The 27,997-nt window shown below is 60.8% G+C and overlaps 3 protein-coding genes across 11 annotated transcripts; all 3 read left to right on the top strand.

The window, feature by feature from the left end:
* Nucleotides 1-12: 12 nt before the first annotated feature.
* On the top strand, nucleotides 13-8,701 carry DDX41 (DEAD-box helicase 41). Of its 2 annotated transcripts, XM_054079679.1 has the most exons (17): nucleotides 13-82; nucleotides 169-267; nucleotides 1,465-1,624; nucleotides 1,713-1,787; nucleotides 2,080-2,140; nucleotides 2,747-2,883; nucleotides 3,138-3,210; nucleotides 3,386-3,539; nucleotides 4,067-4,203; nucleotides 4,395-4,557; nucleotides 4,654-4,785; nucleotides 4,956-5,027; nucleotides 5,323-5,419; nucleotides 5,698-5,847; nucleotides 5,981-6,052; nucleotides 6,191-6,301; nucleotides 6,534-8,701. In XM_054079679.1, exons 1-17 carry the CDS (start codon nucleotides 59-61, stop codon nucleotides 6,668-6,670), a joined length of 1,854 nt encoding a protein of 617 aa, XP_053935654.1. In that variant the 5' UTR covers nucleotides 13-58; the 3' UTR covers nucleotides 6,671-8,701. The 2 variants fall into 2 exon arrangements, with proteins under 2 accessions (XP_053935654.1, XP_053935655.1); XM_054079680.1 differs by lacking the exons at nucleotides 13-82; nucleotides 1,465-1,624.
* DOK3 (docking protein 3) lies at nucleotides 7,232-10,237 on the top strand. Its single transcript, XM_009568090.2, has 5 exons — nucleotides 7,232-7,468; nucleotides 8,734-9,027; nucleotides 9,168-9,261; nucleotides 9,348-9,520; nucleotides 9,602-10,237. Exons 1-5 carry the CDS (start codon nucleotides 7,232-7,234, stop codon nucleotides 10,229-10,231), a joined length of 1,428 nt encoding a protein of 475 aa, XP_009566385.2. The 3' UTR covers nucleotides 10,232-10,237.
* Nucleotides 10,238-10,617: 380 nt separating this feature from the next.
* PDLIM7 (PDZ and LIM domain 7) lies at nucleotides 10,618-26,852 on the top strand. Of its 8 annotated transcripts, none has more exons than XM_054079483.1 (22): nucleotides 10,618-10,731; nucleotides 12,018-12,124; nucleotides 15,606-15,757; nucleotides 16,065-16,095; nucleotides 17,729-17,745; nucleotides 18,358-18,512; nucleotides 18,851-18,887; nucleotides 19,594-19,632; nucleotides 19,754-19,908; nucleotides 20,256-20,292; nucleotides 21,135-21,173; nucleotides 21,294-21,448; nucleotides 21,781-21,817; nucleotides 22,461-22,499; nucleotides 22,620-22,774; nucleotides 23,083-23,119; nucleotides 24,107-24,165; nucleotides 24,304-24,538; nucleotides 24,616-24,796; nucleotides 24,977-25,097; nucleotides 25,576-25,691; nucleotides 25,932-26,852. In XM_054079483.1, exons 2-22 carry the CDS (start codon nucleotides 12,020-12,022, stop codon nucleotides 26,016-26,018), a joined length of 1,989 nt encoding a protein of 662 aa, XP_053935458.1. In that variant the 5' UTR covers nucleotides 10,618-10,731; nucleotides 12,018-12,019; the 3' UTR covers nucleotides 26,019-26,852. The 8 variants fall into 8 exon arrangements, with proteins under 8 accessions (XP_053935458.1, XP_053935462.1, XP_053935461.1 ...); XM_054079484.1 differs by lacking the exon at nucleotides 10,618-10,731 and adding an exon at nucleotides 11,360-11,518; XM_054079487.1 differs by lacking the exons at nucleotides 20,256-20,292; nucleotides 21,135-21,173; nucleotides 21,294-21,448.
* Nucleotides 26,853-27,997: the final 1,145 nt, after the last annotated feature.

Raw genomic sequence — 27,997 nt, 5'->3', positions numbered from 1 at the left:
GCAGAGCCACTTCCGGCGCGCGCGATTCACATCCGGGGTGGTGCGGGGCGACGGAGCCATGGAGGCCGCGGCCGACAGGAAGGTGGGGCCGGAGCCGGGGGTGGGTTGGTCGGGGCCCGAGTCCCGTGTGCCGTACGGACTGGCCTCACCTCGCTGTCCCCCCCGCAGAGGCCGCGGGAGGAGGCGGCGGAGGGATCCGAGCTCTCCGGAGAGGAGGATGACGACTATGTGCCCTACGTGCCCCTCAAGCAGCGCAAGCAGCAGATGGTGAGAGTGCTAAGAGAAAGAGTTAAATTCTGCGGGAGGCCGTGAATTCGAAAGGCTTTCGGAAGGAGCTGGGGGAGGGTTAGGCTGGATGTTGGTTAAAGGCTCTTCGCTCAGGTTGGTGGAGCACTGGAACAGCTCCTAGGGAAGCATTCACAACCCCAAGTCTGACAATATTCACGAAACATTTGGTCAGTGCTCTCAGACACATTGCGTAATATTGGGGTTGTAGGAGCTGAACTTGACAATCCTTGTGAGTCCTTTCCAACTCTGGTCGTCCTGCGATTTTGTGAGCCAAAAGTAGGATTGCAAGTGGATTTGTTCTCACTAAATTTGGTATGGAAAAAGGAGATGCTTTCCTAAATTTGTTGTGAAAAAAGGAGATGTTTGATTAAACGCACTTTCTCTGTAGCAAAACTGACTTTGAGTGGGCCCTGCAGGGCAAATTTAAGATCAAAGTTAGCCTGGTAAACAGGGTGAGCCAAACGAGCGTGAGGTAACTGAGAAATGCGAGGACCAATGATCTAACTTTAATACTTTATTAGGATGAGAGAAAACAGCCTCAGGTCGCACCAGGGAAGGTTCAGATTGGATATTAGGAAAAATTTCTTCACCAAAAGGGCTCTCAGGCACAGGAACAACTGCCCAGGAAGGCTGAGTCACCATCCCTAAAGGAATTTAAAAGGCAGATGAGGTGCTCAGGGATATGGTGGCAGGTACAGTTGAGCCTGATAATCTCACAGGTCTTTTCCAACCAAATGATTCTATGAAAATCCAGCAAAAGTTTATCAGTAAAGAACTGTGGACTAACCGCTAGGGATCACATACAGGTTGTAGAATAATGCTTTTAGGATTTTGGGGCGCACACATGGTAAAAGCTCAAGATAGTATGATTAGGTATGAATATGCGTGACTTCTGGGAATGCTATAAATATTTATTTATCTGTAGTGTATAAAATTGTGGGGTCTCTGTTGGGAGCTTTATGCTTGAATTGGGAGTGTCTATTCCCATGAGTATCCAGAATTTGCACAGACTCTGCATAAACAATGTCCCTCTTGGCAATTTATAGATTGGTTCACTGCACACTAAGCGATTTCAGACAAGAAGAGAGTAACGGGTCCCGGTGCTGCTGGGAGGGGGCTCTTAGCGCCCCTCCTGACATGGGGCCTCTCACTCCACCACCTTCTGCTTCATTCCAGCTGCAGAAGCTGCTGCAGATGCGGCGGAAGGTAGTGTTGGAGGAGGAGCAACGAGACAGCGGGAGCGAGCAGAGAGGAGATGAAGATGACATCCCCCTGGGGCCCCAGTCCAACATCAGCCTCCTGGACCAGCACCAGCATCTCAAAGAGAAGGCGGAAGGTGGGGGAGTGGCTGTGGCAGGCAGTAGGGCCGGACAGCTGTCAGGAGGGGCCGAGACCCCTCATTGCTTTCCTGACTTTCCCTGCAGCTCGGAAGGAGTCAGCCAAGGAGAAGCAGCTGAAGGAGGAGGAGAAGATCCTGGAGAGTGTGGCAGAAGGCCGAGGTGAGCAGTGGGAGCTCCGTGTCTCTCAGACCTGTCAGAGTAGCAGTAGGAGTCTTATGTGCACTGCAACACCTAGGGATGTTCTTGCCTAGTGATGGGAAGGGGAATCACAAGGGGACCCATCAGCATGGGCAGCTGCAGCACTCGGTGTTCCCATGCCCCTGGGATACTGCTGTCCCTCCTCTCCCTCTGGCAACAGTGTCCCCAGCTGTTTGTTCGGGTAGTTCTCTGGTGACGTTACTCGTCTGAATGTGGAGAGTTTGCCCTGACCTCATCAGCTTTGTTCTTGCAGCTCTGATGTCAGTGAAGGAGATGGCAAAGGGCATCACCTACGATGATCCTATTAAAACCAGGTGCGTTTCACAAATGTTGTTTTCGTGACAATATTGCTTCCTCATGGCTGAAGAGAACTAGAAGCCGTGCAGCCTTGCAGGAGGAGTGCTGCTCTGCAGCCACTGGCTTTTCTCTTGCTCCACTGCTGGGTTTCATACTGCTGCGTGCAAAGTGAGGCCTGTTGAGTCACCTGGGTATTGTTTTATATACAGTTGAGATTTGCTAGAGCACGTTTGTACTAGCATTGAAGACTTGAGGAGGATCTTCAGATCCTGAAGGTGACTAAACTGGAGAAAGAGCCCTGGGGAGCCCACAGAGCCAGCAATCCTTGAGGCTGTGACAGAGAAATGATAGAGATGTCCCCAAAAGATTTTGGCACGTTCCACGCGTAGACTGTTGTCAGCTGTTAGCTTGGGAGTTCTTACTGAGTCTATGGGGAAGCGTTTAATGCATGGAACTGGTGTGGATCTGCTCCTGTGTTTGCATCACGAAGCCCCTGGGGTTCCGTGGTTTTCCTGGTGGGATATCAGAGCCCGACGAGGGGTTCCCCGTGTCACCTTTGGGGCTGAAGGCTCTGGAGCCCCTGCCTCTTTCTGAACCACAACCTTTCTCTGTTTGTTCCACAGCTGGAGAGCACCTCGTTACATCCTGGGCATGTCAGAGGCACGGCATGACCGTGTGCGCAAGAAGTACCACATCCTGGTGGAGGGGGAAGGCATCCCACCCCCCATCAAGAGCTTCAAGGAGATGAAGTTTCCAGCAGGTGGGTTGGGAGAGGAGCCTGTCAGGGCCAGGGGCAGAGTTTTCCTGGGAAACTTGCATAGGCAAGCAAAGCTGTCATGTCTTTAACGCTTAATGGGGGTCACAGCTTAGATTCACAATGGTGGCTGTGTCACCAAGCTGCTGGCCCAAGGGGCATTTGTCACTGCTGGGAGAGCTGGTGCTGGATCATGAGTTAGAGGGAAAGCAGAGAAAAACTTCAGATCATGAACATGTGTGTCCATTGTTCCCTGGCAGCTATCCTGAGGGGCCTGAAGAAAAAAGGAATCCAACAGCCGACACCCATACAGATCCAAGGCATCCCCACAATGTGAGTGCTCTGTCCCTACCCCAGAGTGGGGAGCGGTTGCTCCCTTTGGCCCACCAGCAGTGTGACCCGAGTGCTCCTCCCTGATGATGGCTGCGCCCCATCTCCTTGCTAAGCCTTGGGGGCCTGGGCCATTACCTAATGCTCCTCCTTACCATCAGCCTTGTTTCTCTGCCAGCCTCTCGGGAAGGGACATGATTGGTATTGCATTCACTGGCTCTGGGAAGACCTTGGTGTTCACTCTCCCAGTGATAATGTTCTGCCTGGAGCAGGAGAAGCGGCTACCATTTTCCAAGCGAGAGGGCCCCTACGGACTCATCATCTGTCCCTCGGTGAGTGCCAGAGGCACAGGAATATGCGTGGAGGAAGCTTTTATTGATGTTCAGTCATGATCCCAGATCCTCCCTACATGGAGGTGTAGGAATTGCAAGTCTTACAAGGAGCAGCCAAGGGAACTGGGATTGTTTAATCTGGAGAAGAGAAGGCTGAGGAGAGACCTCATTGCTCTCTACAACTCCTTGAAAAGAGGTTGTAGCAATATGGATGCTGGTCTCTTGTCCCAAGGATCAAGAGATAGGATGAGAGGAAATGGCCTTAAGTTGTGCCAGGAGAGATTTCAATTGGATATTAGGAAAAATATCTTCACTGAAAGAGTGGTGAAGTGTTGGAATAGGCTGCCCAGGGATGTGATGGAGTCACCATCCCTGGAGGGATTTAAAAGATGCGGAGATGTCATGCTCAGGGACAAGGTTTAGTGGTGGAGTGGGCAGTGCTGGGTTAAGGGTTGAACTCGATCTTCGAGGTCTTTTTCCAACCTAAACAATTCTGTGATTCTATGAATGTTTGTTTTTCTCTGCAGCGGGAGCTGGCCCGGCAAACCCACGGCATCATCGAGTACTACTGCCGCCTGCTGCAGGAGGACGGCCTGCCACCGCTGCGCTGCGCCCTCTGCATCGGGGGCATGTCTGTCAAGGAGCAGATGGAGACGATCAAACAGTAAGAGCTTCTGGGGGGTTGTGGGGCTGGAGCCGTGCCCTGTTTTCTGGGAGGGGACTAAGTGGTGGCACTCTGGCTGGGTGGCTTCAGGAAGGTGTGAGGCGAAGGCGACATCTCAGGCAGGTGTTCCCTTCCCTGTGTGTCCCTGGGTGGTCCAAGAATCCAATTGTCTGACTGTGGCCTTGTCGCAGCGGTGTGCACATGATGGTGGCAACCCCTGGCCGCCTGATGGACCTGCTGCAGAAGAAGATGGTCAGCCTGGACATCTGCCGTTACTTGGCCTTGGATGAGGCTGACAGGATGATCGATATGGGCTTTGAAGGGGACATCCGTACCATCTTCTCCTACTTCAAGGTACTGATCTGGCACAACACGAGTGCCCTGAAGCTCAATCCCTGCACCCATCTGGCTGGGCAAGTGCTAAATCCTCACACTGTGCTCCCCACGCAGGGCCAGCGACAGACCCTCCTCTTCAGCGCCACAATGCCCAAGAAGATCCAGAATTTTGCCAAGAGTGCCCTGGTGAAGCCAATCACCATTAACGTTGGGCGAGCGGGTGCTGCCAGCCTGGACGTTGTGCAGGTGAGGTAGCTGGGAGCTCCCCCATGCCTGTGTGTGAGGCCAATGCCATTCGTGAGGGCCTTTGATGCGTCCCCTGCCAGAGATCTGGGGACATTCCAACAAGTTAAGGGATACCCAGCAATGGCAGTTTCTCTGTTGCCTGCTTGACCTATGCCTGTGCTTGTTCCTAGGAAGTGGAGTATGTGAAAGAGGAGGCCAAGATGGTGTACCTCCTTGAGTGCCTGCAGAAGACTCCGCCACCTGTGAGTAGAGCTCTCCGTCTTCTCTCGTAGCCTGGCTGGGGGCAGCATGGGTGCACCACGGCCTGGGGCATGGATGGAGCTGGTGGTGGAGACATGGCTGTGATGCTGCAGGGCTCTGCTGTGTGTGAGGCAGGCATGCAAGTGGGCTGTCCTCCATGTACAAGCAGGTCCTGGGCCTAGAGCCGTTCTGTGCTCTGCTCAGCAAGAGGGAGTGGGTTTCTCGGGAGGTTGTGCTGGTGCCAGAAGCGACAGCCTGCAGAAGGGCTGCTCTTCCATGGTGTCTGTGCTACTGCAGGTGCTGATCTTTGCAGAAAAGAAGGCAGATGTCGATGCGATCCATGAATACCTGCTGCTCAAGGGTGTGGAAGCTGTGGCCATCCACGGAGGGAAAGGTTGGTGGGAGTCCTGGGGAAGCCTGAACTGCAATGCGGCCTGGCCCTGCTCCGACCAGGGTGGTCCGTGGCCACGGGAGGTCTCAGCAAGCAGCCGTTTGTGATGGTGTGAGGAACGGCTAGGGTGTCGGGAGTCAGGGCTACGCAGGCCCACTCGCTGAGGCCGCCTTGGTTGAACTATGCTTGGCTCTGAGGCCGTAGCAGTTACCACAAAAGATATGATATGACTGGGATGGGAGCTTCTCTCTTTGCTCATCTTCTCTGCTGGACCTTTACAGATCAGGAGGAACGGACAAAAGCCATCGAGGCTTTCCGAGATGGGAAGAAGGATGTCCTGGTTGCTACTGATGTTGCTTCCAAGGGCCTAGACTTCCCAGCCATCCAGCACGTCATCAACTATGACATGCCGGAGGAAATTGAGAACTATGGTGAGGGGGACCCACAGGGGCTTGGCAGTGTGGGTGCAGAGGCCAGCAGGGCTATGTGCTTTTCTGCAGTGGCTGGGGACAGGGGTGGTCTGTCATGTGGCATTTACCCAGGCCTGATCCTGTCTTTCCGCAGTTCACCGTATTGGGCGTACAGGCCGTTCAGGCAACACTGGCATTGCCACCACCTTCATCAACAAGGCTTGTGGTGAGAAAGCTGCGAGGCTGGGGGCTGCTGGGTGTCGGGGGCCCTGAGGGAGCAGGGATGAGTCATGAGGGGAGATTGTGGCATGGGGCAGTACCCTTGACACTGCTCAGACTGTGTCTTACCATGTCTGTACCGTAGATGAGTCGGTGCTGATGGACCTGAAGGCCCTGCTCCTGGAGGCGAAGCAGAAGGTGCCGCCGGTGCTCCAGGTGCTGCACTGTGGGGACGAGACCATGCTGGACATCGGAGGTGAGAGACCCTGGGCTGTCACAGGGACCTTCTGCCAAGCTGCTGTCCCCCAGGCCCCCTCATTCCAGGCTCCACTGTCAGTTCCTGCCTGCCTTGGGGCTGTCGTTGCCATGCCGTGTTGGCACATGGATGCTGTGGCAGCTGCAGAGGCTGGTGTGGCCCCTCTGCTCTGGGGTGGAGGCTGCTTTCCTGGCATGGCACAGCTCCCCTGACCCCCTTTCTCCTTTTGCAGGCGAGCGAGGCTGTGCCTTCTGTGGCGGCCTGGGCCATCGCATCACCGACTGCCCCAAGCTGGAGGCCATGCAGACCAAGCAAGTCAGCAACATCGGTCGCAAGGACTACCTGGCCCACAGCTCTATGGACTTCTAACCTGGGGAGTGAGCTTCTCTGAGCTTCCCCAGCATGGGCCTTGGTTCTGTTTCAGCTGGGCAGTGCCCCAACTGTCCTCACCTTTCCCAAGCTCAGGGACCTGTCCTGGACTGCTGTGCCCCCTTTTCCAGACGCTTGGTCACCAGGGCTGTTGCCAGCTCAGCCTGACAAAGCTCCTGCCCTGGGAGGAAACGCGTGGAGCTGTGCTGCAACAGCCCGTTACGTCAGCAGGGCGTTGGGCAAGCAGGTAGCGGTGCCCGAGGGGAGGAGAAAGCCCAGGTGGGGCGGTTGGTCTGGGGCTGCTGCTGGCTGCCCCGGCAGTGGTGTGGTCAGGGTCTTGTGTCACTGCTCTCCAGAGCCCCTCAATTCCTCTGTGACCATCCCCTTTCCCTGATTTGTGCATCCTCGGTTGGTGGCTGTTCCCGTGCCCCCCACATGCTCTCTGGTGCTGCTGGGATGAGGCAGAGCACGTTGTGCTCCTGTTATGTGGTCCTTGAGGTGCTTCCTGTGCTCTGCCTGTGTGCGTTCTGCACCACTGCCCCTCTGTGAGGGGGAGGGCAGATGAACGGACACCTCCTATGGCCCAGCCTCTGCCTCATCCCACACAGCCAAAAGGGGAAGTCGCTGAGAGAAGGAAGTCTGCCCCATGCAGTTGCTTTGGTTGTGGCAGTCACATTTTCTCCGTTGCTGGTAGCCCAAGCCCCTGACCCTTGCACTGGCTGTCAGGGCGGCACTGGGCCCATGGAGAGCCCAGTGAAGGATGGGATCCTCTATGTGCAGCACTGCAAGTTTGGAAAGGTAAAGGGTGGATTTGGGGCTGGGTAGAGGGTTTGCCCTGGTTTGTCTTGACTCCAGGCCTGGGGCTGAGCCCTCGGCAGGCTGGGAATGGGGGTGCAGGAACTGGACCCCTTGGAGCTGCCCTAGGAGCGGGCACTGCCCATGGCTGAGGAGACTCCTCTGTGCAGGCACCTGCTCGGCTCCCCTCTGTGCGGGTCCCTCTTCTTGCTTGGTCAGTGCGCAGTTTGCAATGGAACAATAAATGCGTGTTAATGAGGTGCAGCTTGAGTGTGCGTGTGGGAGCGGGGCAGCATGTGAGACGTGGCCCTGCCCAGCCCTCGAGCCTGGCCCTGGGGGGCAGTGCTGTCCGTGGGGTGCCCCTCACGGCTTGGCCTGCCGCCTGGGCCCACAGGGCGGGCACCGCATGCTGCAGTCCTGTGGGGTGGCACGATGGGAGTCCTCATAGGGGCAAGCCAGCTCGAGGGAGCTGTGGGGTGGGCATTGGCTGTGCCTTAGTGGCATCCCCTCTGCTGAAGCTGGGTGGCCATGGCTTGGGGGGGCCTCGGTGGATGCACTGGCCTGTGATCACACTCCGACGTCACCTCTAAGTGAGAGCCAAGTCCTGGAACCAAAGCAGGCAGACCTTGCGTGGATGGGGCTGGTGCCCTGAGCGTAGGAGGCAGGTGGGCTGTTAGCAGCGGGTATTTTGGGTGCATCTGGTTTCTGCAGGGCGGAGGCTCCACTGCACTTTGAGGTGCGAGGGGGCATGCACCCCCTCTATCCCATGACCGGCTGGGAAGGTGCTGGTGCTGCAGAGCCTCCCCTGGGAGGAAGCGGGCTGCGAGCTGCAGGGTCTGGCTGTGCTTGGCAGATGTGAGCCTGTCAGCAGGAGCCTCAGCAGCTCAAAATGGCTTTAATTTGCATCAGGGTCTGTCCTGAGAACAGCTCGAGAGCTCAGCTGCAGCGGCAGCAGGCCAGCACTTGCAGTGGGGAACAAAGAGCAGGACCTGATGCTCTGCGAGCCGGGAGTGAGTGTGACTCACCCAGTGAGCCATGCCGAGCTCGCTTCGGGCAAGGCCTCAGCCTCGACCCAGCTTTGGGACTGCCTTGCTGTGGTCCTGAGGGCGCTGGCCCTGGCTCTCCATGCCCTCATGTTGTGTGGGCAGGGACCCACATGGATCTTCCTGAGTACTGCTAGCCTCACATGGAGGGCTGCGCTGTGAGGATGCAATGGGCAGCTCTTTGCTGATCCTTTTTTCCCCCTGCCTGTGCCCTTCCCACTGTAGAGGACTTGGAGGAAGATGCGAGCCCAGCTCTTTGCCGCCAGTCCCTCTGGTGTGGCCCGCATGGAGAAGTTTGATGTTCGGGATGATGGCACAGCAGTGGAAAAGAACTCCCTGCGGCGCTGTGCCCGCCGGGTGATCCGCCTCTCGGACTGTGTCTCCGTGGGCCCGGCAGGCACAGAGAGCTGCCCCAAAGCCACCTCTGCCTTCTACCTCACCACCACGGAGAAGAGCTACGTGCTGGCAGCTGAGCAACGGGATGAGTGGATCACCCAGCTCTGCCAGTTGGCCTTTCAGGTACCGTGGGGTCCTGCTCAGCCAGGACCCCCCGTGCTGCTCCCGGCCCAGATGAGCGAGGGTCTACAGGGGTGTGTGGGCAGGGAGTGGTGCTTGCACTCCCCCAGACCGGGGACTGCGCTCATATCCCTCTGTTTCAGGGTGCAAAGGAGGTGGCAAACGGCAGTGCCAGGACCCAGCCCAGACCTGCTGTCCCCATGGAGGAGAACTCCCTCTACTCCTCCTGGCAGGACTGTATGTGCAGGGGTGGCGGGTGGCGCTGGGATGGGCTCCCAACTCAGCACTGCGGTGCTCACCATCACCTTGTTCCTCTCCTATAGTGACTGAATTCCCGGTGTTAGTGGTCCAGACAGACGCAGCCGCCCGCTGTGGGCTGCATGGGCACTACCTGCTCTCGGCCCTTCCCCAGAGCCTGACGCTGAAGGACCCGCAGTCCCGCCAGCCCCTGCTCACCTGGCCCTACCCTTTCCTCCGCAAGTTTGGCCAGGATCAGGTGCGTGCCTGTCCCCCTCCCTGGGGGTGCTGGCTGCCCAGGGCAGGTGCCAGCCCCTCACTGTGCCCTCTGCCCCCACAGACCATCTTCTCCTTCGAGGCTGGCCGCCGCAGCGACTCTGGCGAGGGCACCTTCACCTTCAGCACCCCGCGAGCCCCCGAGCTCTGCCGAGCCGTGGCTGCTGCCATCGCCTGCCAGCAGCACGGCGAGGACGCCGCCAACCCCCGGCTTTCGGCGCAGAACCTCGAGTCCCAGCCCTGGGGCCCCGGGGCCGAGGAGCCCCAGCCGCCTCCAGCCCTGGGGGGAACGCAGCCTGCCTCCCACCCCCCGGCCAGCCTTCTCCGCTTCTCCCACCCGGAGCCCGAGCCCACGGGCCCCATCATCTATGCCTCCATCGCCCGGGGGCAGCGGCCGGCGGGCGAGCTCTGGGCTGCGGGGAAGCTGCCCCCCGAGCATCTCTACGAGAACATCTTCACCGCCGAGCCGGGTCCCGCCGGGGCTCAGGAGGAGGAGTACGAGGAGGAGGAAGGGCGGTGGGAGCCGGGGTGCCGGCAGGCTCCCGAGGGCCAGGGCAGCGAGGCGGGGCCGCTCTACGCCCCCCGAGCCGCGCCGGTGACCCCCGAGCAGCGCTGGGGCCGCCCGGGCAACCTCCGCGCCCGCCTGGTGCGGCTGCTGAGCCGGGAAAGCCCCGGCCCGCGGGACTGGGCCTGAACAATAAACCGCCTGGACCCACTCGGCTCTGACGTGCTGCGGGGCCGGTACCGGGGCTGCGGGGCGGGCGGGTCAGTCTCGGTGATGCGGGTGCCGGACCCGGTGATGCGGGGGCGGGCGGAGCTGGTGCCGCTGCCAGTCCCCGTGCTGCGGCTCCGGTGCTGCGGTGTCCGGTCCGGTGCTACGGGGGCGGGCCGAGGTGTTGCTGCAGGGTCCGGTGCCGCGGGATCCTGTGCCCGTGATGGTGGGGTGCGGGGCAGGTGGGGGAATCCCACACTCCGCCGCTGGGGAGCGCCACTGCGCCCGCCCGGGCAGGAGGCGCGCGCTGATTGGCCGAGCCGCTTACGGCCCCGCCCCCTCCCAATCCTATATAGGGTGGGGCCACGCGGGGGTGGGGCCCGGGTTCGAGTCCCGCGTCCTCCCGCTCAGCTCCGGCTGCTGCGCCCCCGCTCCGGCGCCGCCGCTCCCCTCCCCTCCGCCGGGGGCTCGGCCGGCCGCGGGTGAGTCGGGGCGGGAGGGCCATGCCGTGGCAGGGTTGCGGTCTGCGGTCTCTGCCGGCGGGGTGGGAGCAGGAGGGATGCAGGGCGGAGGCTGCGGGGGGAAGGCGGTTGGCGGGGATCGGGGATCTCCGCGGGGCAGGGTTGGGGGTCTTCGTGGGACGGGCCCAGTCCTAGAGCCGGGAGCACCGAGGGGCAGGACTGGGAGCCCTGCGGGACGGGGCTGGTGTCCGCGGTTCCGGGAAGGGGCGGGATAGGGAGGAGGCGCGGGGGTCCTGGGGGAGCGGGGAGGGGTCCCGGTGACCCCCGCGGGGCAGCGCCGGTGCCCGGTTCCCCGGCCCCGCAGCAGCAGGAAGGGCTGCCTATCGCGGGGCGGCTGCGTCCCCCCCCGCCGCCCGCGGGGGGTGCCCGCCGGTCCCGGTCCTCGCCGGGGCTTGCGCGGCCGCCGGCGCCGGGAATGCCTGACACGCAGCCTTCCCCGGCCCTGGTGTCGTCTTACACGCCTTATATAGCCCGGCCCTGCCCGGGAGAACGGGGCACGCCGCCCCCCGCCTGCTGCTGCCGCCCGGCTGCGACCCCGCTGCCCCCCGGAGCCCCGGGCTGTCCCCAGCCCGGCACGACGAGGCTTAGAGGCTCAGGGGCTCCTGCCCGGTGCGGGGTGGCTGGGGCTGTGGCACCTCCCGCAGCCTTGGCCGGGTGACAGCTGTCAGCGCAGCCTGGCAGGCGGGCAGCGCGGGGATTCCCTCCTGCCAAAGCCTGGCTCTATGTGCCGAGAAGGGCTCGCTCCCAGGTAACATCTGCCAGCCCGGCCGCTCTGCCAGGCGCCTCGGGTGGCATCACACAGCTTCTGCGCTGCTGCTGCTAATCCACCCAGCAAAAGCGCTTCTGGTTCACGCCCTTCTATACCTGCTGCCGCTTCTCACAGGCTGAAATGGTCTCGTCTTTCGAGCAGTGAGAGTTTCTGGGGTGCTGCAAGAAGAGCATGTCCTGGGTTTGGGAGAGCAGTGCCCATAGGTGCTCTGCTGTGGGTGGCAGTGGGGCTGTGGCTGGCTCCCTGGTGCTTGGCAGGGTTACCCTGGGCCCCTCGGCTCTGATCCTGCTGGAGAACATGCTGATAGATTTGAGGTACGTCTCTAACCATGGAGTAGGACGGTCAGGGTGGAGTTGCTGCTGGAAATGTGACCTGTCTCCTCCTACCCTATCCAGCTAGGCATCAGGCCCCCTCCTCCCCTGCTCTCCCTGTTGTTTCTGCATGCTGCAACACCAGGATCACACCTCTTTCCTTTCAGAGATGAGTGACATGGAGTCCTACAAGGTGATGCTGAACGGGCCAGCGCCCTGGGGCTTCAGGCTGCAGGGAGGGAAGGATTTCAGCATGCCGCTCTCCATCTCCAGGGTAAGAGAAGCTGAGACTGGTGACACCTATCCTTTCCCTGCCAAGACGGGTGACGTCCATCCTTTCCCTGTCTCCGTATGTGGGAGCTGTAGCGGCTGCATCCAGGTGGCTAGGGCAGAGCTTTATGGGGGATGTGGATGAGCCAGCACCCCCGGGAATGCTGTGTCCTGCCCTGTCTGGCTCTGTGGACACTCCTCAAAGCCTTATCAGCTGCAGTCCAGCTCGGATGGGGGTGTTCCGGGCAGATGACTGCATCAGAGACGTGAAATGCTGCACAGCCCCTGCAGAGTCATTCTGGCTGCTGGGGGGCCCCTTCCGTACTGTGCCCACTGCAGGGGGGGAGCTGCTCTCACCAGTTCCGAGCTATGGGGCTGACTTTCCAGTCTCCACCTCAGCGCTGGGACCCAGCTTGTGCCCTCCTGCTCTCCCTCACACTGCGCAGCTCCTGGCCCTGCACCTGAGCTGGCCCCTGGAACAGGCAGGGAGAGGAGGAAGTTTGTGCTGCTGCCTGGATTGCTGCCTGTATTAGGATGTGTCTCTCTCCACAAAACCAGCCTGTTTCTCCGGTATAAGCAACAGCCGTTGTGTTGCTGGCTGCTTATGGCTGAGGCACCTGGTGCGAGCTGCTCCCAGTGCGATGCTTACCCAGGCCAGGTCTGGCCCCTGGGTGCGTGTGGGTCCCTGTCCCCAGGCAGCCTGGTCCCCTGGGTGGGCGCTGGCTGTGGCTCCGGCCGTGGAATTGCCTTATAAGCCTTGGAATGCAACTGCATCACCCATGCCGCTGACGCTCAGGCAGCTGGCACGGAGGCTGCTTCTCGAAGGACAGCTTTGCTCGTGGCACTGAGCACTGTGTGGGGGTCTGCCCCCGACATGAGCCCTGCACCACGCGCCCGTCCCAGAGGGCACGGATCTCCGCAGCACCCCAGGGCAGAGCATGGACCCTGAGGGCACTGTGTGAGGCTGGAATTGCCAATGCTGCTGCCCTGGGGCCTGCTGATCTCTCCCGAGCAGGCAGAGACTGCTTCAGCCGAGTTTATTCTCTAAAAAATGTTTCTCTTGGCTGTGCGCCAGTGCTTAACAAAGGGTCTGGTCGGATGGAGGAGCCTTCCAGGGCCCAGGGCAGGGGCCTCGTGAAGCAACAGCCCCACTGTGCACGCAGGCCAGTGCTGCCCTCGGGGCAACGCTGCTGCCCTGGGCAGGGCGGGCAGGAGCAGCGAGGGCATTCCCAGGGGATGCAGCCAGCTTTGCAGGGCTCCCTAGTGAGACTGGGATATGCGATGGAGCAGTGGACCCTGTCTGATGGGAGGGGTGACCCTGCGCTGCCGTGCACCCTGGAGCCATCCATCCCCAGCCAGAGTGCGCTGCTGCCCTTGGGCAGTGCTTGCCTTGGATAAGGGTGCTGCCGGCGGGCAGGCTGTCTGGCCAGGCCGGGGGCTGCCGGAGTGGGCTGGAAGGAGGTGTCTTGTCCCAGCTTTGAGAGCTGCAGTAGGGGCCATGCTTTGTGGAGCCAGGAAGCGCAGGGGGAAAGCAGCACTAGCACGTGCTTTGGATCTCTGCTGTGTCTGTCACTGTGATGCTACTGGATGAGCTGTGAGCCTGCTTCAGCTCGGTGGTCACGCAAAAGAGGTGCCACCCTGTTCCTCTGTGCCTCTCACAGCAAGGGGCTCTGCTGGGGTCCTGACACCTTGTCCAGGCAGGCTGCGAGACCATGGTCCTGCAGCTGCTTTTGTTGGAGCCAGGGTGAGGGCTGGAGTCTGGGGAGTTGGATGCCGTGTGGCACATCCCGGGATCTGCTAGTGGGAAAGAGACCCACTTGGTCTCTTGCTTGGGCCCTTGTGCAGGCGCCCTGCTCCCCTCCATGCTGGGTGAGGCTCTCTGCCGAGCCCTGTGCAGCCGATGGGCATCGGATGGAGGCACAGGAACAAAGGACTGGCTGGGTGGAGAGGGGAGGAAGGAAGCCCTGGTTAATGGAGCGGTGGGAAGTGGGAGGGCTGGCACTGCCGTGGCTCCTGGCTGAGCTGGCACCTACCAAAGGGGTTTCCTGGCATGGAGGGGGGAGGAGGGGCAATGCCGGCCAGGCTGGGTGCAGCTGTGTGACACGGCCTGCTGCTCTCTTCCCTTCCTGAACGGCCGTGTGAAAACCTCTTCCAGCTCCTGTTCCTGCTTTCAAACCCACACAGCTGCCCCGTGCTTTCCCCAGCCCTCCAGGGCGGCGTGCCAGGGCTTGCAGCAGTGTGGCCAGGAGCTACCTTGTGCCACCTGCCACCCAGGGCACCCTTCTGTGCTGGGAAGGAGGAGCGGGTGCTGGGCAGTGTGGGGGCAATGGAAGGGATGCCCATGTCCCACTGGGGATGGCAGCAGGATGCAAGTGGAGCTGGGCCACATCCAGCCCGGGTGTGGGGTTTGGCCTCATGTGAAGGGCTGATGCTGGCGCAAGGAAGGGGAGCACGGCTCTGGGGCGAGCCAGGCCCTGTGCATGGGCAAGGAGGGGCTGGGGCTTGGCAGCAGGGAGCTTTCAGCCCTCTGACGGTGCTGGGAATCTGGCTCGCTCCTTTTATGTTCATGTTGAACAGGACTTGAGGAAATACTTGGTCCAGATCCAAGTGCCTCAAGTTCTTCCGTGCTGGAGGAGCAGGAATGGCTGCAGCCTGCCCACGTCTGTCTGTCTGTCTGTCAGTGCCTGGGAGCTGCGTGCGGTGCTTGGGGCTCTGCTTGCCTTCAGCTGTGCCTGAAGGTGGGAAGGAAGGGCAAACTCTGCTTCCCAGCACAGGGCTGATGTTGAGCTGTGCTGGAAAAAAGGCACATCTCTGGGACTGTGGGCAGGTAGGGGAACCCATGGTCGTGCTGCTGACAGCCCCAGCGGGACCAGGGCTGGGGGAGCGGCGTGGGTGGGGGTGTCCCTGGGAAGGCTCCTGCTCCTCTGCAGGGATGAGGTAACGTCTGTGCCTGCTGGCACTGGGATGGGAGAGTGGGCGGCCAGGGGGAGTGCCTGGGGTGCCTCCCGTGTCCCCCTGCTCGCTCCCCAGCACAGGGCTGGAAATGCCTGTGGTTCGCAGCGAGACGTGGGCTGCCTGATGAGCCCTGACTCACCGCACTACTTTCCCACCCCAGGATGACTCTGAGGGGAGGCTGAGCCAGCGCTGCCTCCACCATTTGGAGTCATGGATGGGGCCCCAGGGTGCTGGCATTGGCCCCCAGCCGTGCCAGAGGGCAGGGGCTGGGCAGTGCCATGAGGTAGTGCTGAGCCCTCTGAGGCTGCAGCAGGGAGGATGCTGCTCTGGGTTAATGAGCTGGGAAATAGGGGGTGATCTGAGGGTCCCTACCTTCCCTGGGTCAGGCCCCTGTGGTGTCCTGTGCCAGGCTGGGCATGAGGGAGCCTGTGCCCCAGCAGACCCCTGCGCTTGTGGACATGAGGGCGTCCCTCTGTTCCCGTGTTGCTGCTTGGCCAGCCTGGCTCTCCCTGACTCTGTCTGTCCTGCAGCTGACACCAGGCGGGAAGGCAGCCCAGGCTGGCGTGGGAGTGGGCGACTGGGTGCTGTACATCGATGGGGAGAGCACCAGCTCCATGACGCACATCGAGGCTCAGAACAGGATCCGTGCCTGCGGGGACAGGCTCTGCCTCACCCTCAGCAGGTAGGAATCGCAGGTCCTGCAAACCTGGGGTCCTGATGTGGCTGGAGTAGAGCCAGGTTCATCTCCTGGCATCACAGTCTCTTGACACTGCTGCTCCTCACTCAGAGCCTGGCAGCTCCTGGCTTGGTCCCAGGGCTCTGCTTGCCTGGATGGAGCTTAGCCTGACTGCCAACCCTTACCTGTGAGCCATGGGGCGGTGCCAGCGACCGTGGCTCCCCTCGGGTGGGTGATGCATCCCTGGGGTACCAGCATCCTGACGCTGGCTGGGCCGGTTCCAGTACCTGCCTGTCTGTCTCCTCTCTTGCAGAGCCCAGAACCACCTGGGGAAGCTGCAGAAGGTACGTGTCGCTCCTGGTGCTGCAGCAGCAGCTCAGCATTGTCTCAGGGGAGGGGACTCTCTGGGCATTGACACACAAATGGACTTTGCTCCTGGGCTTCTGGGGGACCACGGTGTATTTGGAGGGCTGGAAAACTCCTTTCTGGAGGAGCAGCTCTGACCTCCAGCACCACAGGGGATCAGACAGAGCTGGTTCTGCCCAGCAGGTGCTCTGGCCTCGGCTGCTGTCTGTTTGTGCCCCCGCTGGTACTGGCCGATGCAGGGGAGGAGGCCAGGCAGCCACAGCACATGTTTGCTGTGCTTGGGGAGTGCCCTGGCATGGGGAGGCAGGGCTGAGGCCAGTGGCTCCTGGACAGAAGCCGCCTGCATGTGTTCAGCTTGATGCCATGGGAGAGCTGTAATTGGCATGTGTGCATGCACTGCACTACCACAGGCAGCATCAAGCATTCAGGGCACTTACTAATCTGCCAGCGACCCTCGGGCTGGGCTTGTGACCTGCTGTTGCTGGGCTGGGTGCCCTCTGGAGAAAGGTGCCAGCCTGGTAGAGCCTAGTGCCCGAGGTGCACATATTGTCTGGCTTTCCTACCTGTCTGCCTGTTGCGCTGCCTGGCCCAGGGCTGCCCTTGCATGCTGCTTGACATGTGAGCCCGTGTCTGTGTGTTTTGTCTCGCTCAGGACTCACTCCCCTGCTCTGAACCCCTGAAATATAACTTCGCACCCAGCACTGCCCTCAACAAAACAGCTCGGCCCTTCGGGGCCAGCTCGCCTCCGAACCCACGGCCCGGGCTGGTGACGAAACCTGTGACGTATACGCCCCTGGCGCCCGCCTGCACCCCCCAGCACAATGGGTATGTTGCTGTCTGTCCTGCTCCCCGAAGATCAGGGGCAGCCTGCTGCCCGGCCCTGCTGTGCCTTGCATGCCAGGCACCCAAGGGTGGGAGTGGGTGACAGTGCCTGTGCTGGGGTCCCCTGGTGGCTGGTGCTGAGGTGGCACAACAGGACTGCCACCCGTGGGGACACACAGCCATGCATGTGTCGATCCATTGTTTGTGGACGTGTCAGCCTGCAGGGAGCCCTGTGGGGCATGGCACAGTGGCGGTGGCAGGACACTCACAGCATCTGCAATGGCAGGGAGGCAGTGGCTGTGTTGTGGCCACCTGTTAGCACCTGACCAGGGATACCTGCCGGTTGCATGGCTACCGGGATGGGCTGGATAAAGGGAAGCCCTAAGCCCTGCGCAGTGCCATCCTCACCCTGCTCACAGGGAAGGAGCTCCTGTCTCTGCTGGCTGCCCATCTGGCTGCTGTGTGTTTGGCAGCTGCCAGTCCCTGCCTTTCCTGCCAGGAGCTGGCGTGGTGCCCTGACGTTGGGCAATGGGGAGGGGAAGTGGTCCTGGCTGCCCTGGGCACCCAGGTCTGTTTTGGGGGCTGAGGGAGGCATGGTTTGGTCATCAGTATCTGCCCCTGCTGCCCAGTGTGCTCCCAGGGCAGGACAAGCTGGGCATGGGGCTCGAGGGCAAGGGGACTGGTGCAGGCATAGGTGAGTTCTGGAAACTTTTCGGGTGCTGCGGGTCTAATTTCACTTTCCTTTTTCTTTCTTTCTCTCTTCCCTTTCTCTTTTCCTCTCCCTTACAGGTGCTGAGCCTTGACAAGTCAGTAAGCCTTTTGCTTCTTCTCTCTATCCTCCCTGCATGCCTCCTCCCTGCTAGTGCCCCATTCTCTGGGGCTGGGCCATCCTGGGGAAGGCAGCACGTGCTGCTCTGCCCACGTTGATGGCTCACGCCTGGCAGCAAACTGTCCTGATCCTGAAGGGCAAGCACTGCCTGTCTCTGATGGCTACTGGGGCCCCGGAGCATCCTCATGCGTGGTCCCGTCTTTCCTGAGATGTGGCTCGGCTGGGCAAGGGCTGCTGGGCTCTGCTGGGCACCCTGCCCAGGGCAGGCTGGCAGCTGACACCCCAGTTGGTATCGTAGGTGTTCACTGGGCTCCCATGCAGCTCCCCTGCTGGTGTTTTTTTGGCTTATTCTTGCCCTGTCCTTGGCCCTTGAGGCCAGTCTCACACTGCCAGGAATGGACAGTCAGTCCAGAGTCTGTCCTTAATGGATCTTTCCTATGTGGAGGAGGAGTAGGAAATCTGGGGAGTAAGACAGCGTGCGGTTTCCAGGCGTGCTGCAGCTTCTGTGCCAGAGGAGATGTGGGGCAGCCCCGGGGAGGTGATGCCGTTAGGATCTGTCAGACTTGACAGACGACTCTGTCACTCGCAGGCAGCCCCCGCAGCCGCTGGAATCCCCCAGCATCCCCGTGTGTGACCCTATGAAGTTGCAGCTGATAGAGGACGCTGAGGGCTGGCAGCCCCGCATCGGGACCCCCCAGTCCCGCTCCTTCCACAAACTGGCCCGTCTGGTGGGCGCAGACAGCAGTAAGTTCCTGCAGGGCCTGGTGCTGCCTGGGGGTGTCCAGCTTTGCCTGGGCAACTGAAGCCGGATAAAGGCTGTAGTGCATTGTGGCACTGTGGTTTTGTCCCTGTGTGGCCCCTCTGGGGCAGCTGAGCTGTAAGCAGTGCCTGGAGCTGTGTGTGAGCTCATGGTGGTGCTGCTGGGCTGGGACTGTGCTTTGCCCCAGCCAGGCAGGGCTGTGTGTTGGGGCAGGAGGGCGGGAGGAGAGGTCGTTTTTCCTTCCCTTCCCTTCCTGCTGTCTCTGAGCTTTGGTTGCTGCTGACTGACTCTGTCTCCTCCCTTTCTCTTGTGCTGCGTTCAGTGGAGGATGATGAGGATGAGCTTGTTCAAAAGCCCAGGTAAGGGGAGCGTGTGCCAGGGCACAGCAGGAGCCATGGGAGTGCCCAGCCGGGACTCAGCCCACCTGGCTGGTTTGCACTCACTGCTTGCAGTGACTCCTGGGTAATTCTATGCCCTGTTACTGATTCTTCTCTCCTCTCCTCCTCCTCCTTTCTTCTCCCATTCCCTTTCTGTCCTCTCCTCAGAGCTGAGCTGTTGGCAGAGCCCACCCTGTGCTCACCCCACAACAGGCACTGGTAGCACTCGGCCACTGCTCTGACCGTCACCTCAGGAGGGTCCTGTCCAGGCAGCTGGCAGCCAGGCAGGCTGTCACTAAAACAGGGTGTCCCTGTGCTGGCTGTGCCTGGCAGGACCCACTGAGCACTGCTGGCATGGAATTGGGGAGGCTGAGCTGCACCATTACTGCTTGATCAAATGGGATCTGGAGGAGGAGGCTGGTGGCACTGGCAACACCTTGCTGGGAATGTTGGGAGTTGCTGGGCAGCTCCTGCGCCTGGGGCACGGTGTCCCATGATCCTGGCATGGGACAGAGCTGGGTGAGTGTCATTGGCTTATCCGTGGGGCTGGGGAGTGGCTGGGAGCCTTGGTCTGGAGGGAGTGCTGCTGGCTTCTCTGTGGCGCTTGGGGTGCACACAGGAGGGATGCACTGAGGGATGACAGATCAACCACTGACTCTTGTGCCGCCGTTTTTTTCCAATACCACAGGGATGCCCATGGGCCCAGCTGGGGGACAGGGCAGCAGTGGTGAGTGCTGGGTCTGGCAAGGGGATTGGTGTCTGTAAGGGCACCTTTGGGAGCGCTGCTCTGTGCCGAAGCAGGGTCTATGTGTGGTGCCAGCTGAGCGCCTGCCCTCTGTCACTCACAGGCAGCCCCCAGAGCCACCGGAGCCTCCCAGCACTCACATGTGTGATCCTGGGAAGTTGAGGCTGATGGAGGACGCTGAGGGCTGGCAGCCTCGCACTGGGACCTCCCAGTCCCGCTCCTTCCGCAAACTAGCCCAGATGGTGGGCACAGATGTCAGTAAGTTCCTTTAGGACCTGGTGTGGCCTGAGGGTTCGGGACTTTGCTGCTTCTACTAGGGAGCCAGAACCCGGCAGAGGCCGTGGGGTGATATGGCACTGGGGTCTTGATTGTGGCCCCAATCCAGCCCTTCAGGGAGGCTGAGCTATGTGTGGGTTCATGGTGGTGCCGCTGGGCTGGGGCTGTGCTCTGCCCCTGGCCAGGCAGGGCTGTGTGTTGGGGCCGGAGGGTGGTGGGAGGAGAGGTTGATTTTCCTACTTTTCCCATTCCTTCCCTTCCTGCTGTTACTGGGCTTTGGTTGCTGCCGACTGACTCTGTTTCCTCCCTTTTTCTTGTGCTGCACTCAGTGGAGGATCGTGAGGATGAGCTTGTTCAAAAGCCCAGGTAAGGGGAGCGTGTGCCAGGGTGCAGCAGGAGCTGTACATGGGCACGCATGTCCCAGGCAAGCCTTTGGGCATTCCAGACTCCTAGCTGGGAAGGCTGAGCTGCCCCTTGGCCTCTCAGGCATATGAAAACTGGAGGAGGGAGATGGCACTGAGAAAACCTGGATTAGGGGTGCTGGGAGGTGCTGGGTAGTGCCTGGTCCTTGAGTATAAGGGCCTATGACCCTGGCACAGGCTGCAGGTTGGCCAGGCAGATCTGGATGAGTGCCACCATCTGGTTCACCCTTGTGCTCACTGCTTGCAATGATTCTGAGGAAATTTTGTCCTGTTGCTCTTTCTTCTATCCTCTTCTCCTCTTTGGTTCTCCCATTCCGTCTCTGACGTCTCCCCAGAGCTGAGATGTTGGTGGAGCTGCAGAGCTCACCCGGTGACCAGCAGTTAGTGCTGAGCCACTGCTTTGACCATCACATCACATCAGGAGGGTCCTGCGCAGCCACCCACCAGCCAGGCAGACTGTCCCTAAATTTGATGTCACTCTGCTCCATGTGCTGGGCAGGACCCGCTGGGCACTGCTGGCACCAGGCTCTCATGGTCACTGGGGGGGGGCAGTGGTGGTACTGGCAACACCTTGCTGGGAGTGTCAGGAGATGCTGGGCAGCACGTGGACATGGGGTGCGATATCCCATGGGCTGTGACGTGACTGCAAGGCTGGTCAGGAGTGAACGCTGCTGGCATCTTCCTGAGGCCCGTGGCTCTGTAGGGCTGTGTGTGTGTACGGGAGGGATGCACGGAGCCACAGGGCAAACACTGACTGTTGTGCCGCTGTTTTTTCCAATGCCACAGGGATGCCCGCCGGTCCAGCTGTGGCACGGGGGAGCAGCGGTGAGTGCTTGGTTCTGGTGAAGGTGTCACTGTGTTCAAGGGCACCTTTGGGATCAGTGCCCAAGTGAAGCAGGATCTGTGCTTGGAGCTGGCTGAGCACCTGCCCTCTGTCACTCGCAGGCAGCCCCCAGAGCCACTGGTGTCCCCCAGCACTCCTGTGTGTGACCCTGGGAAGTTGCGGCTGTTAGAGGATGCTGAGGGCTGGCAGCCTCGCACCGGGACCTCCCAGTCCCGCTCCTTCCGCAAACTGGCCCAACTGGTGGGCACAGATGACAGTAAGTTCCTTTAGGACCTGGTGGTGCCTGCATGCTTGGTGATGCCTGGCTTTGTCAGGGCAGCCAGAATTTCATAGAGGCCGTGGGGTGATGTGGTGCTGGGGGCTTGCTTGTGGCCCCAATCCAGCCCTTTAGGAAGGCCGAGCTGTGTGTGGGCTCATGGTGGTGCCGCTGGGCTGGGGCCGTACTCTGCCCCTGGCCAGGCAGGGCTGTGTGTTGAGACAGGAGGGCAGTGGGGGGAGAGGTCGATTTTTCTTCCCTTCATGATGTTTCTGGGCCTTGGTTGCTGCTGACTTGACTCTGTCTCCTCCTTTTTCTCGTGCTGTGCTCAGTGGAGGATCGTGAGGATGAGCTTGTTCAAAAGCCCAGGTAAGGGGAACGTGTGTCAGGGCACAGCAGGAGCCATGGAGGTTCCCAGCCGGGACTCAGCCCACCTGGCTGGTTTGCACTCGCTGCTTGCAGTGACTCCAGAGATGCTCTTTGCCCTGTTGCTGATTCTTCTTCTTCCTCCTCCTCTGTCCTGTCCTTCCCTTCTGAGCTGAGCTGTTGGCAGAGCCGCACCATGGGCACTGTCAGCACTCAGCCACTGCTCTGACCGTCACCTCGGGAGGGTCCTGCCCGGGCACCCGCCTGCCAGGCAGAATGTCCCCAGATTGGGTGTCCCTGCACTGGGCTGTCCCTGTGCCGGGTGTGCCGGGCAGGACCCGCTGGGCACTGCTGGCACTGAGCTGAGGAGGCAAAACTCCACTGAGCTGTCCTGGTCACTGTGTGGGGGCAGTGGTGGCACTGGCAACACCTTGCTGGAAGCGTCGGGAGATGCTGGGCAGTGCCTGGACCTAGGGTGTGATGTCCCAGGGGCTGCGATATGGCTGCAAGGCTGGTCAGGAGTGAATGCTGCTGGCATCTTCCTGAGGCCCGTGGCTCTGTAGGGCTGCGTGCGTGTACGGGAGGGATGCACTGAGCCAAGGGGCAAACACTGACTATTGTGCCGCCGTTTTTTCCAATGCCACAGGGATGCCCGCCGGTCCAGCTGTGGCACGGGGGAGCAGCGGTGAGTGCTTGGTTCTGGTGAAGGTGTCACTGTGTTCAAGGGCACCTTTGGGATCAGTGCCCAAGTGAAGCAGGATCTGTGCTTGGAGCTGGCTGAGCACCTGCCCTCTGTCACTCGCAGGCAGCCCCCAGAGCCACTGGTGTCCCCCAGCACTCCTGTGTGTGACCCTGGGAAGTTGCGGCTGTTAGAGGATGCTGAGGGCTGGCAGCCTCGCACCGGGACCTCCCAGTCCCGCTCCTTCCGCAAACTGGCCCAACTGGTGGGCACAGATGACAGTAAGTTCCTTTAGGGCCTGATTCTGCCTGGCTGGGATAGCCAGAGGTAGGGGCTGTGGGGTGATGTCGCTCTGGGGGCTTGGTTGTGGCCCCAATCCAGCCCTTCAGGGAGGCTGAGCTGGGCAGTGTGTGGGCTCGTGGTGGTGCTGCTGGGCTGGGCTCTGCCCTGTGGCCAGGCAGGGCTGTGCATTGATATAGGAGGGCAGTGGGAGGAAAGGATGGGTTTTGTCCTTTCCCTTCCTGCTGTTCCTGGGCCTTGGTTGCCGCTGACTGACTCTGTCTCCTCCTTTCTTCCCCGCCGTGCTCAGTGGAAGATCATGACGATGTGTTTATTAAAACCCCCAGGTAAGGTGAGCGTGTGCCAGGGTGGCAGCAGGGTGCTGTGGGACTGCATGTCCTGGGCAGGACCCACTGGGCATTGCTGGCACTGATCTGGGTGTGCCGAGCTGTGACATGTTGTCCTGGATGGAGCGGGTCAGGGTCAGCTGGTGGCACGGGTAAAACTTTGCTGGGGGTGTTGTAATTTTTCGGCACCTGAGGCACAGTGTCTCGTGAGCCTGACGTGGAGCTGCAGGGTGGCTGTGCAGAGCTGGGCAAGTGTCACCGGCTTCTCCCTGCGTTGGAGCAGAGATGGGAGCCAGGGCTGGAGGAGGCTGTTTCTTGCCCCATGCAACTGGGCAGGGGTGATGCACAGCAGTCCTTTATTGCTTTCATCTCTCCACAATGCCTTCTACCCTGGTACCCTGACTGCTGGATCGCAGCTCTGCCTGGTTTGCTCTGCCACCAGTAAATGCTCCTGGTCTTGTAGCTGTCTCCTCCTTGTCCTTACCATGGAGAGGCACAGAGCCACTGGCTCTTCCTCTGTCCATGTCCCCTCTCTTGGGTGCGCTGTGTCTCTCTGGCCTGGCTTGCCTTGCCTGCTCCCAGTCCCAGTGCGAGCAGAGATGGCAGATCCCTGCCTGTCCCCAGCTCTGCCAGAGTAGAACCCCAGAGCTCCCCGCACTGGGTAAGGTCCAAGCCCCTCAGCACCCTGATGAGGCTGGGGTGACATCATGTGTGAGCAGGCAGCCAGGGTCTGGGGTCGCTGGTCAGTCTGGAGCCTGTGCTCCTGCTGCTCCCCAGACCACCACAATGCGTGCCAGAGACCTCGAGGGTGCTGTGTCTTTGCAGTGCTTGGCTTGGTACCCCATCACCAAACCAGCTGCCGGCTGGGCACAGGGGCTTGGCTGGTTCCTGCCTACTTGTTGGGGGAGGAGGGCCCTGCCTGCACACACGGACCTGCTGGGCAGTGGAGCCAGGCGGAGCAGACTGGGTTAACTGCTTGTTCTGTAGCCAGGTCTCGGTGCTGGATCCATCCCCTGGAGCAGCGATGAAGACTGAGCCAGGACTGGGTGAGCACAATGTTTCCTCTGGGCTTCTGGGGGAGAGGAGCGGGGATGCTGGGGGATGGTGCTGCGTAGCCGCAAATGTTTTGAGGGGGCTGTTAGGGCTGTTAGCACTGTATTGGAAATGTGTGTGTGTGCGTGCAGCCCCCAGGACCCCCACCGCCACCCCTGGCCCTGCCAGCCGCCCACCCTGGGCTGTGGACCCCTCGTTCGCTGAGCGCTACGCCCCAGATAAGACAAGCACGGTGGTGAGCAAGCACAGCCAGCCGGCCACGCCAACCCCCATGCAGAACCGCAGCTCCATCGTGCAGGCAGCCCAGCAAGGCCCTGAAGGGCCCGGCCGCACGCCCCTCTGCTATAAGTGCAACAAGGTCATCAGGTGAGCCCTGGCCACCACTGCTGACATGCCAGTGTCCTGGGCTCTGGCGTAGCTGATGTGGCTCTGTCCTGCTGCAGGGGACGCTACCTGGTGGCGCTGGGACATTATTACCACCCCGAGGAGTTCACCTGCTGCCAGTGCAGGAAGGTGCTGGATGAGGGCGGCTTCTTCGAGGAGAAAGGCTCCATCTTCTGCCCTAAGTGCTATGACACGCGCTACGCCCCCAGCTGTGCTAAGTGCAAGAAGAAGATCACTGGGGTGAGTGTCTCAGCCTGCTCCACACCTCCTGCCCTTGCTACCCGCTCACCCATGGGTGCCTGGCTCTGTCCTTTCCTGGCCTGATCCCATCCCATGAGATCCTTTGTCCCTTTCTGCCCTGGGTGGGGCTCCACTGCAGTGCAGGGTGGTCTGCCCTTGCTGACAATGGTTCCCCTCCAGGAGGTCATGCACGCACTGAAGATGACCTGGCACGTGCAGTGCTTCACATGCGCTGCCTGCAAAACTCCAATCCGCAACCGTGCCTTCTACATGGAGGAGGGACAGCCCTACTGTGAGAGAGGTAGGACCCAGGGACCCCATCTGTCACTCTGTATGGCCCTGGGGCACCAGGCATCATTTGGGCTCAGCAGCTGCCCACAGGGGCGGGGGGTGAGCTGCCCTGTGCTGCAGGGCTCCCTTTGGGCCGCGGGGAATGCAGGGATCCCGTGCCTGCAGCCTTGAGCCCTCCATTCTGGTCCTCTCCGGCTGCTGGGTAGTGCCGTTGCTCCCATGTTGCTATGGCAATGACGGAGGATGTACATCAAAGGCGAGTGCTGCATCCTGGGAGGTGAAGTTTGCCTCCTCCCTGTGGCCCAGTGTCAGCCAGTGCCACCCTGTACAGTGCAGGCATCTCGTTTGGGTGTCTTGGGCATCATCCGCTGGGGCTGGCATCCCTAGGCTGTGCCTGTGGGATCCTGGCTGTGCTGCGGACCTGCTCCCCCGGGATGAGGGGCTGTGGTGCTGGGGAATGCTGACCTGGGCTCTGCCTCTCCTCCCAGACTATGAGAAGATGTTTGGTACCAAGTGCCGTGGCTGTGACTTCAAGATTGATGCTGGGGACCGGTTCCTGGAGGCGCTGGGCTTCAGCTGGCACGACACTTGCTTCGTCTGTGCGGTGAGCCATGTGCCTCCCTCCTCCGCTGCTGGTGGACTGTGGCTCTTCCTGGCAGTTGTGCCCTGTGTGGGGTCCCTGTGCCGTGAGGTTTTCCCTGCTTGGCTCTGTGGTGGTGGCTCAGGATCTCTGACCCTCCTGCTCCCTGGCATCTCTGCGACACCAGTGCTTGTGCCCTGGGCTGTTGGAAGGGACCCGGAGGCTCGCTCAGCCCCCCTGTTCTGACTGCGCTCTTCTCCCCAGATCTGCCAGACCAACCTGGAAGGGAAGACATTCTATTCCAAGAAGGACAAGCCACTGTGCAAGAGCCACGCTTTCTCCCACGTGTGAAGGGCAGGAGTTCAGCTGTGCCCATGCATGCCCCTGGCCCTGCATGCTCCTCTCCCCACCCCTGCTTCCCCCAGGGAGCTAGGCTGGGCCCTCACCCCTTCCCCTTGATCCTGCCTCTTCCCTGGCAGCTCCTGGCCCATCTCCACCTGGAGGTGTTGCTGGTTCCAGAGCCCCTTATAACTGGGTGGCTTATTCTGTGCCCCTCAACTGGCCCTAGAAGCCCTGAGGTGACACTGCATGAGTCTTGCTCCTGAGCCACACAGTGTGGCGGCTATGCCGAGCCTGGAGTCAGCGAGGATCTGGCACAGCAGGACTGCTCCCTTGCAGCTCTATGCTAGGGCAGGGATGCTCCTGGCACATCCCTGAGCGGCTGAGGACCAGCCCCCAGCCTCCTGCCAAGCTCTCCCCCCCCCTTTCCCTGCTGTGTGCTTAGTGCGTGGGGCTGGACACTCGGCCCTGCTCCCCGGCCCAGGCCCTGCCCACGGTGACCCCCGGCTACCCTACAAACTTCTGCAGTGGCTTCCTACCCCGGCTGTGTGCCAGGATGGTCTGTCCCCTGTCCCCTGCCCAGCTGGCCTGCTGCGGCCCTGGGGCTGTGTTTGACTGTGCCCCTAGCCTGGCCACGCCAGGGAGCAGGACAGATTGTCCAGCTCGGCCCAGCCCTCTGCGTGCTGGTGGCCAGTCGGCCAGCGGCTCCTATCAAAAAGCACTCTGCCACTGCCATCCCAGGCCTGTAAATACCTCTCCTAAACCCACACTCTCCGATCGGGCTGCCAGTGATGTAGCCACGGTGCTTTTAATGCCTTTAATAAACACTTCTCTGCAAGTGCCGGCTGTCTCAAGGCCTATGGTTTTGCCAAGTGAGGTGTGGCCGGCTGGAAAGGTCATGTTTAGCCCTCACCCCGTTCCCCTCCAGGGTCTGACTCAGCTCCTTCCAGCTTTCCAGGGCAAATCTTTGCCTCTGATTCTTTCTCCTCTGCCTGCATCGGCCAGGCCGTGTCCTTTTCGTTACCTGGGTTGTCCCTCTCTCTTCATAGAAGGCAGGAACCGCTAATGGAGGCAGCAATTAACCTGGAGGGCAAAGCTGCAGCAAGGGGAATTTGAGCAGGCGTTGGACCCTGCAGGGTGTTCCTGCTTAGCTGGCTGTGTCCCCCAGTCCTGTGCAGGGGACAAGAAGTCATGGGCCACGTGCCCCAGCGCTGGGCGTGCTCCAGTGTAGAGCAGCCAAGCGTTTGCTCATGCAATGCAGCTGCTGTCCCGAAGGACGGGTGCGAGGCCATGCCGGCACCGCCGGCTGGAAGAGGCTCAGGGTTAGCGGGTGTGGGGAACAGCCACTCCTCCAGCTCTGGCAGCTGGAACAGTCATTAATAATTGCAGCTCTTACCATGATGAGCAATTGTAAGGAAAATTTTCTTGGTAATGTACTGGAAGGTTCTTTTGGGGGCAGGAGCTGGCTATGGGAAGCCAAATGCCTGCTGGCATCACATCACCCAAGTGCCACAGCCCCCTGGTGCCAGCTATAGGAGTGCAGAATCCTGTTAAAGACTGGGAGGGAAAAGTGGGAGTGATTGAGGCAGGCTGGGGCTGGGCCAGGTGCTAGGAATGGGGCATAGGTGGGTGATGGGACGGTCACACCAAGGAGCAGCAGGACACGGCTGTGAAAAAGGACAGGAGTAGCCAGTGCTTGCCTGGCAGGGCCGGGCTGAGCAGGGATTTGGTCAGTGCCCAAGTGTGAGTCCCAGCTGCACAGCCAAGGTCAGGGGAAGCGCAGGGGGAAGGTAAAGTGAGTACGGGCCCACGTGAGCAGCCACCAAGACAGCAACCTGTGAGCGGAGGGCAGGGGGAGGCAGCCGTGCGGGACGGAGCCTGATGGGGTGGCAGGACCTGGGAACAAGTTGTGCCAGCTCAGCCCCAGGGTACCTGGCCTTGGAGCAGGCACGGGGCAGAGCAGCGGGGCCACAGCCAGCCTGCGTCTCGCT

Source organism: Cuculus canorus, chromosome 14 (assembly GCF_017976375.1).
Source record: "Cuculus canorus isolate bCucCan1 chromosome 14, bCucCan1.pri, whole genome shotgun sequence".
Lineage (NCBI taxonomy): Eukaryota > Metazoa > Chordata > Aves > Cuculiformes > Cuculidae > Cuculus > Cuculus canorus.
This window is presented reverse-complemented; position numbering and strand designations above follow the sequence as displayed.

Excerpts from the sequence above, each read along its gene's own strand:
- PDLIM7 (XM_054079483.1), top strand. The coding sequence starts at position 12,020 with ATGAGTGACATGGAGTCCTACAAGGTGATGCTGAACGGGCCAGCGCCC. Across the intron at positions 12,125-15,605 it reads TGCCGCTCTCCATCTCCAGG|CTGACACCAGGCGGGAAGGC; the intron begins GTAAGAGAAGCT and ends TCTGTCCTGCAG. Across the intron at positions 18,513-18,850 it reads TCTGGTGGGCGCAGACAGCA|TGGAGGATGATGAGGATGAG; the intron begins GTAAGTTCCTGC and ends TGCTGCGTTCAG.
- DOK3 (XM_009568090.2), top strand. The coding sequence starts at position 7,232 with ATGAACGGACACCTCCTATGGCCCAGCCTCTGCCTCATCCCACACAGC. Across the intron at positions 9,028-9,167 it reads TCTGCCAGTTGGCCTTTCAG|GGTGCAAAGGAGGTGGCAAA; the intron begins GTACCGTGGGGT and ends CCTCTGTTTCAG. Across the intron at positions 9,521-9,601 it reads GCAAGTTTGGCCAGGATCAG|ACCATCTTCTCCTTCGAGGC; the intron begins GTGCGTGCCTGT and ends CTGCCCCCACAG.
- DDX41 (XM_054079679.1), top strand. The coding sequence starts at position 59 with ATGGAGGCCGCGGCCGACAGGAAG. Across the intron at positions 2,141-2,746 it reads GATGATCCTATTAAAACCAG|CTGGAGAGCACCTCGTTACA; the intron begins GTGCGTTTCACA and ends TTTGTTCCACAG. Across the intron at positions 4,204-4,394 it reads CAGATGGAGACGATCAAACA|CGGTGTGCACATGATGGTGG; the intron begins GTAAGAGCTTCT and ends GCCTTGTCGCAG.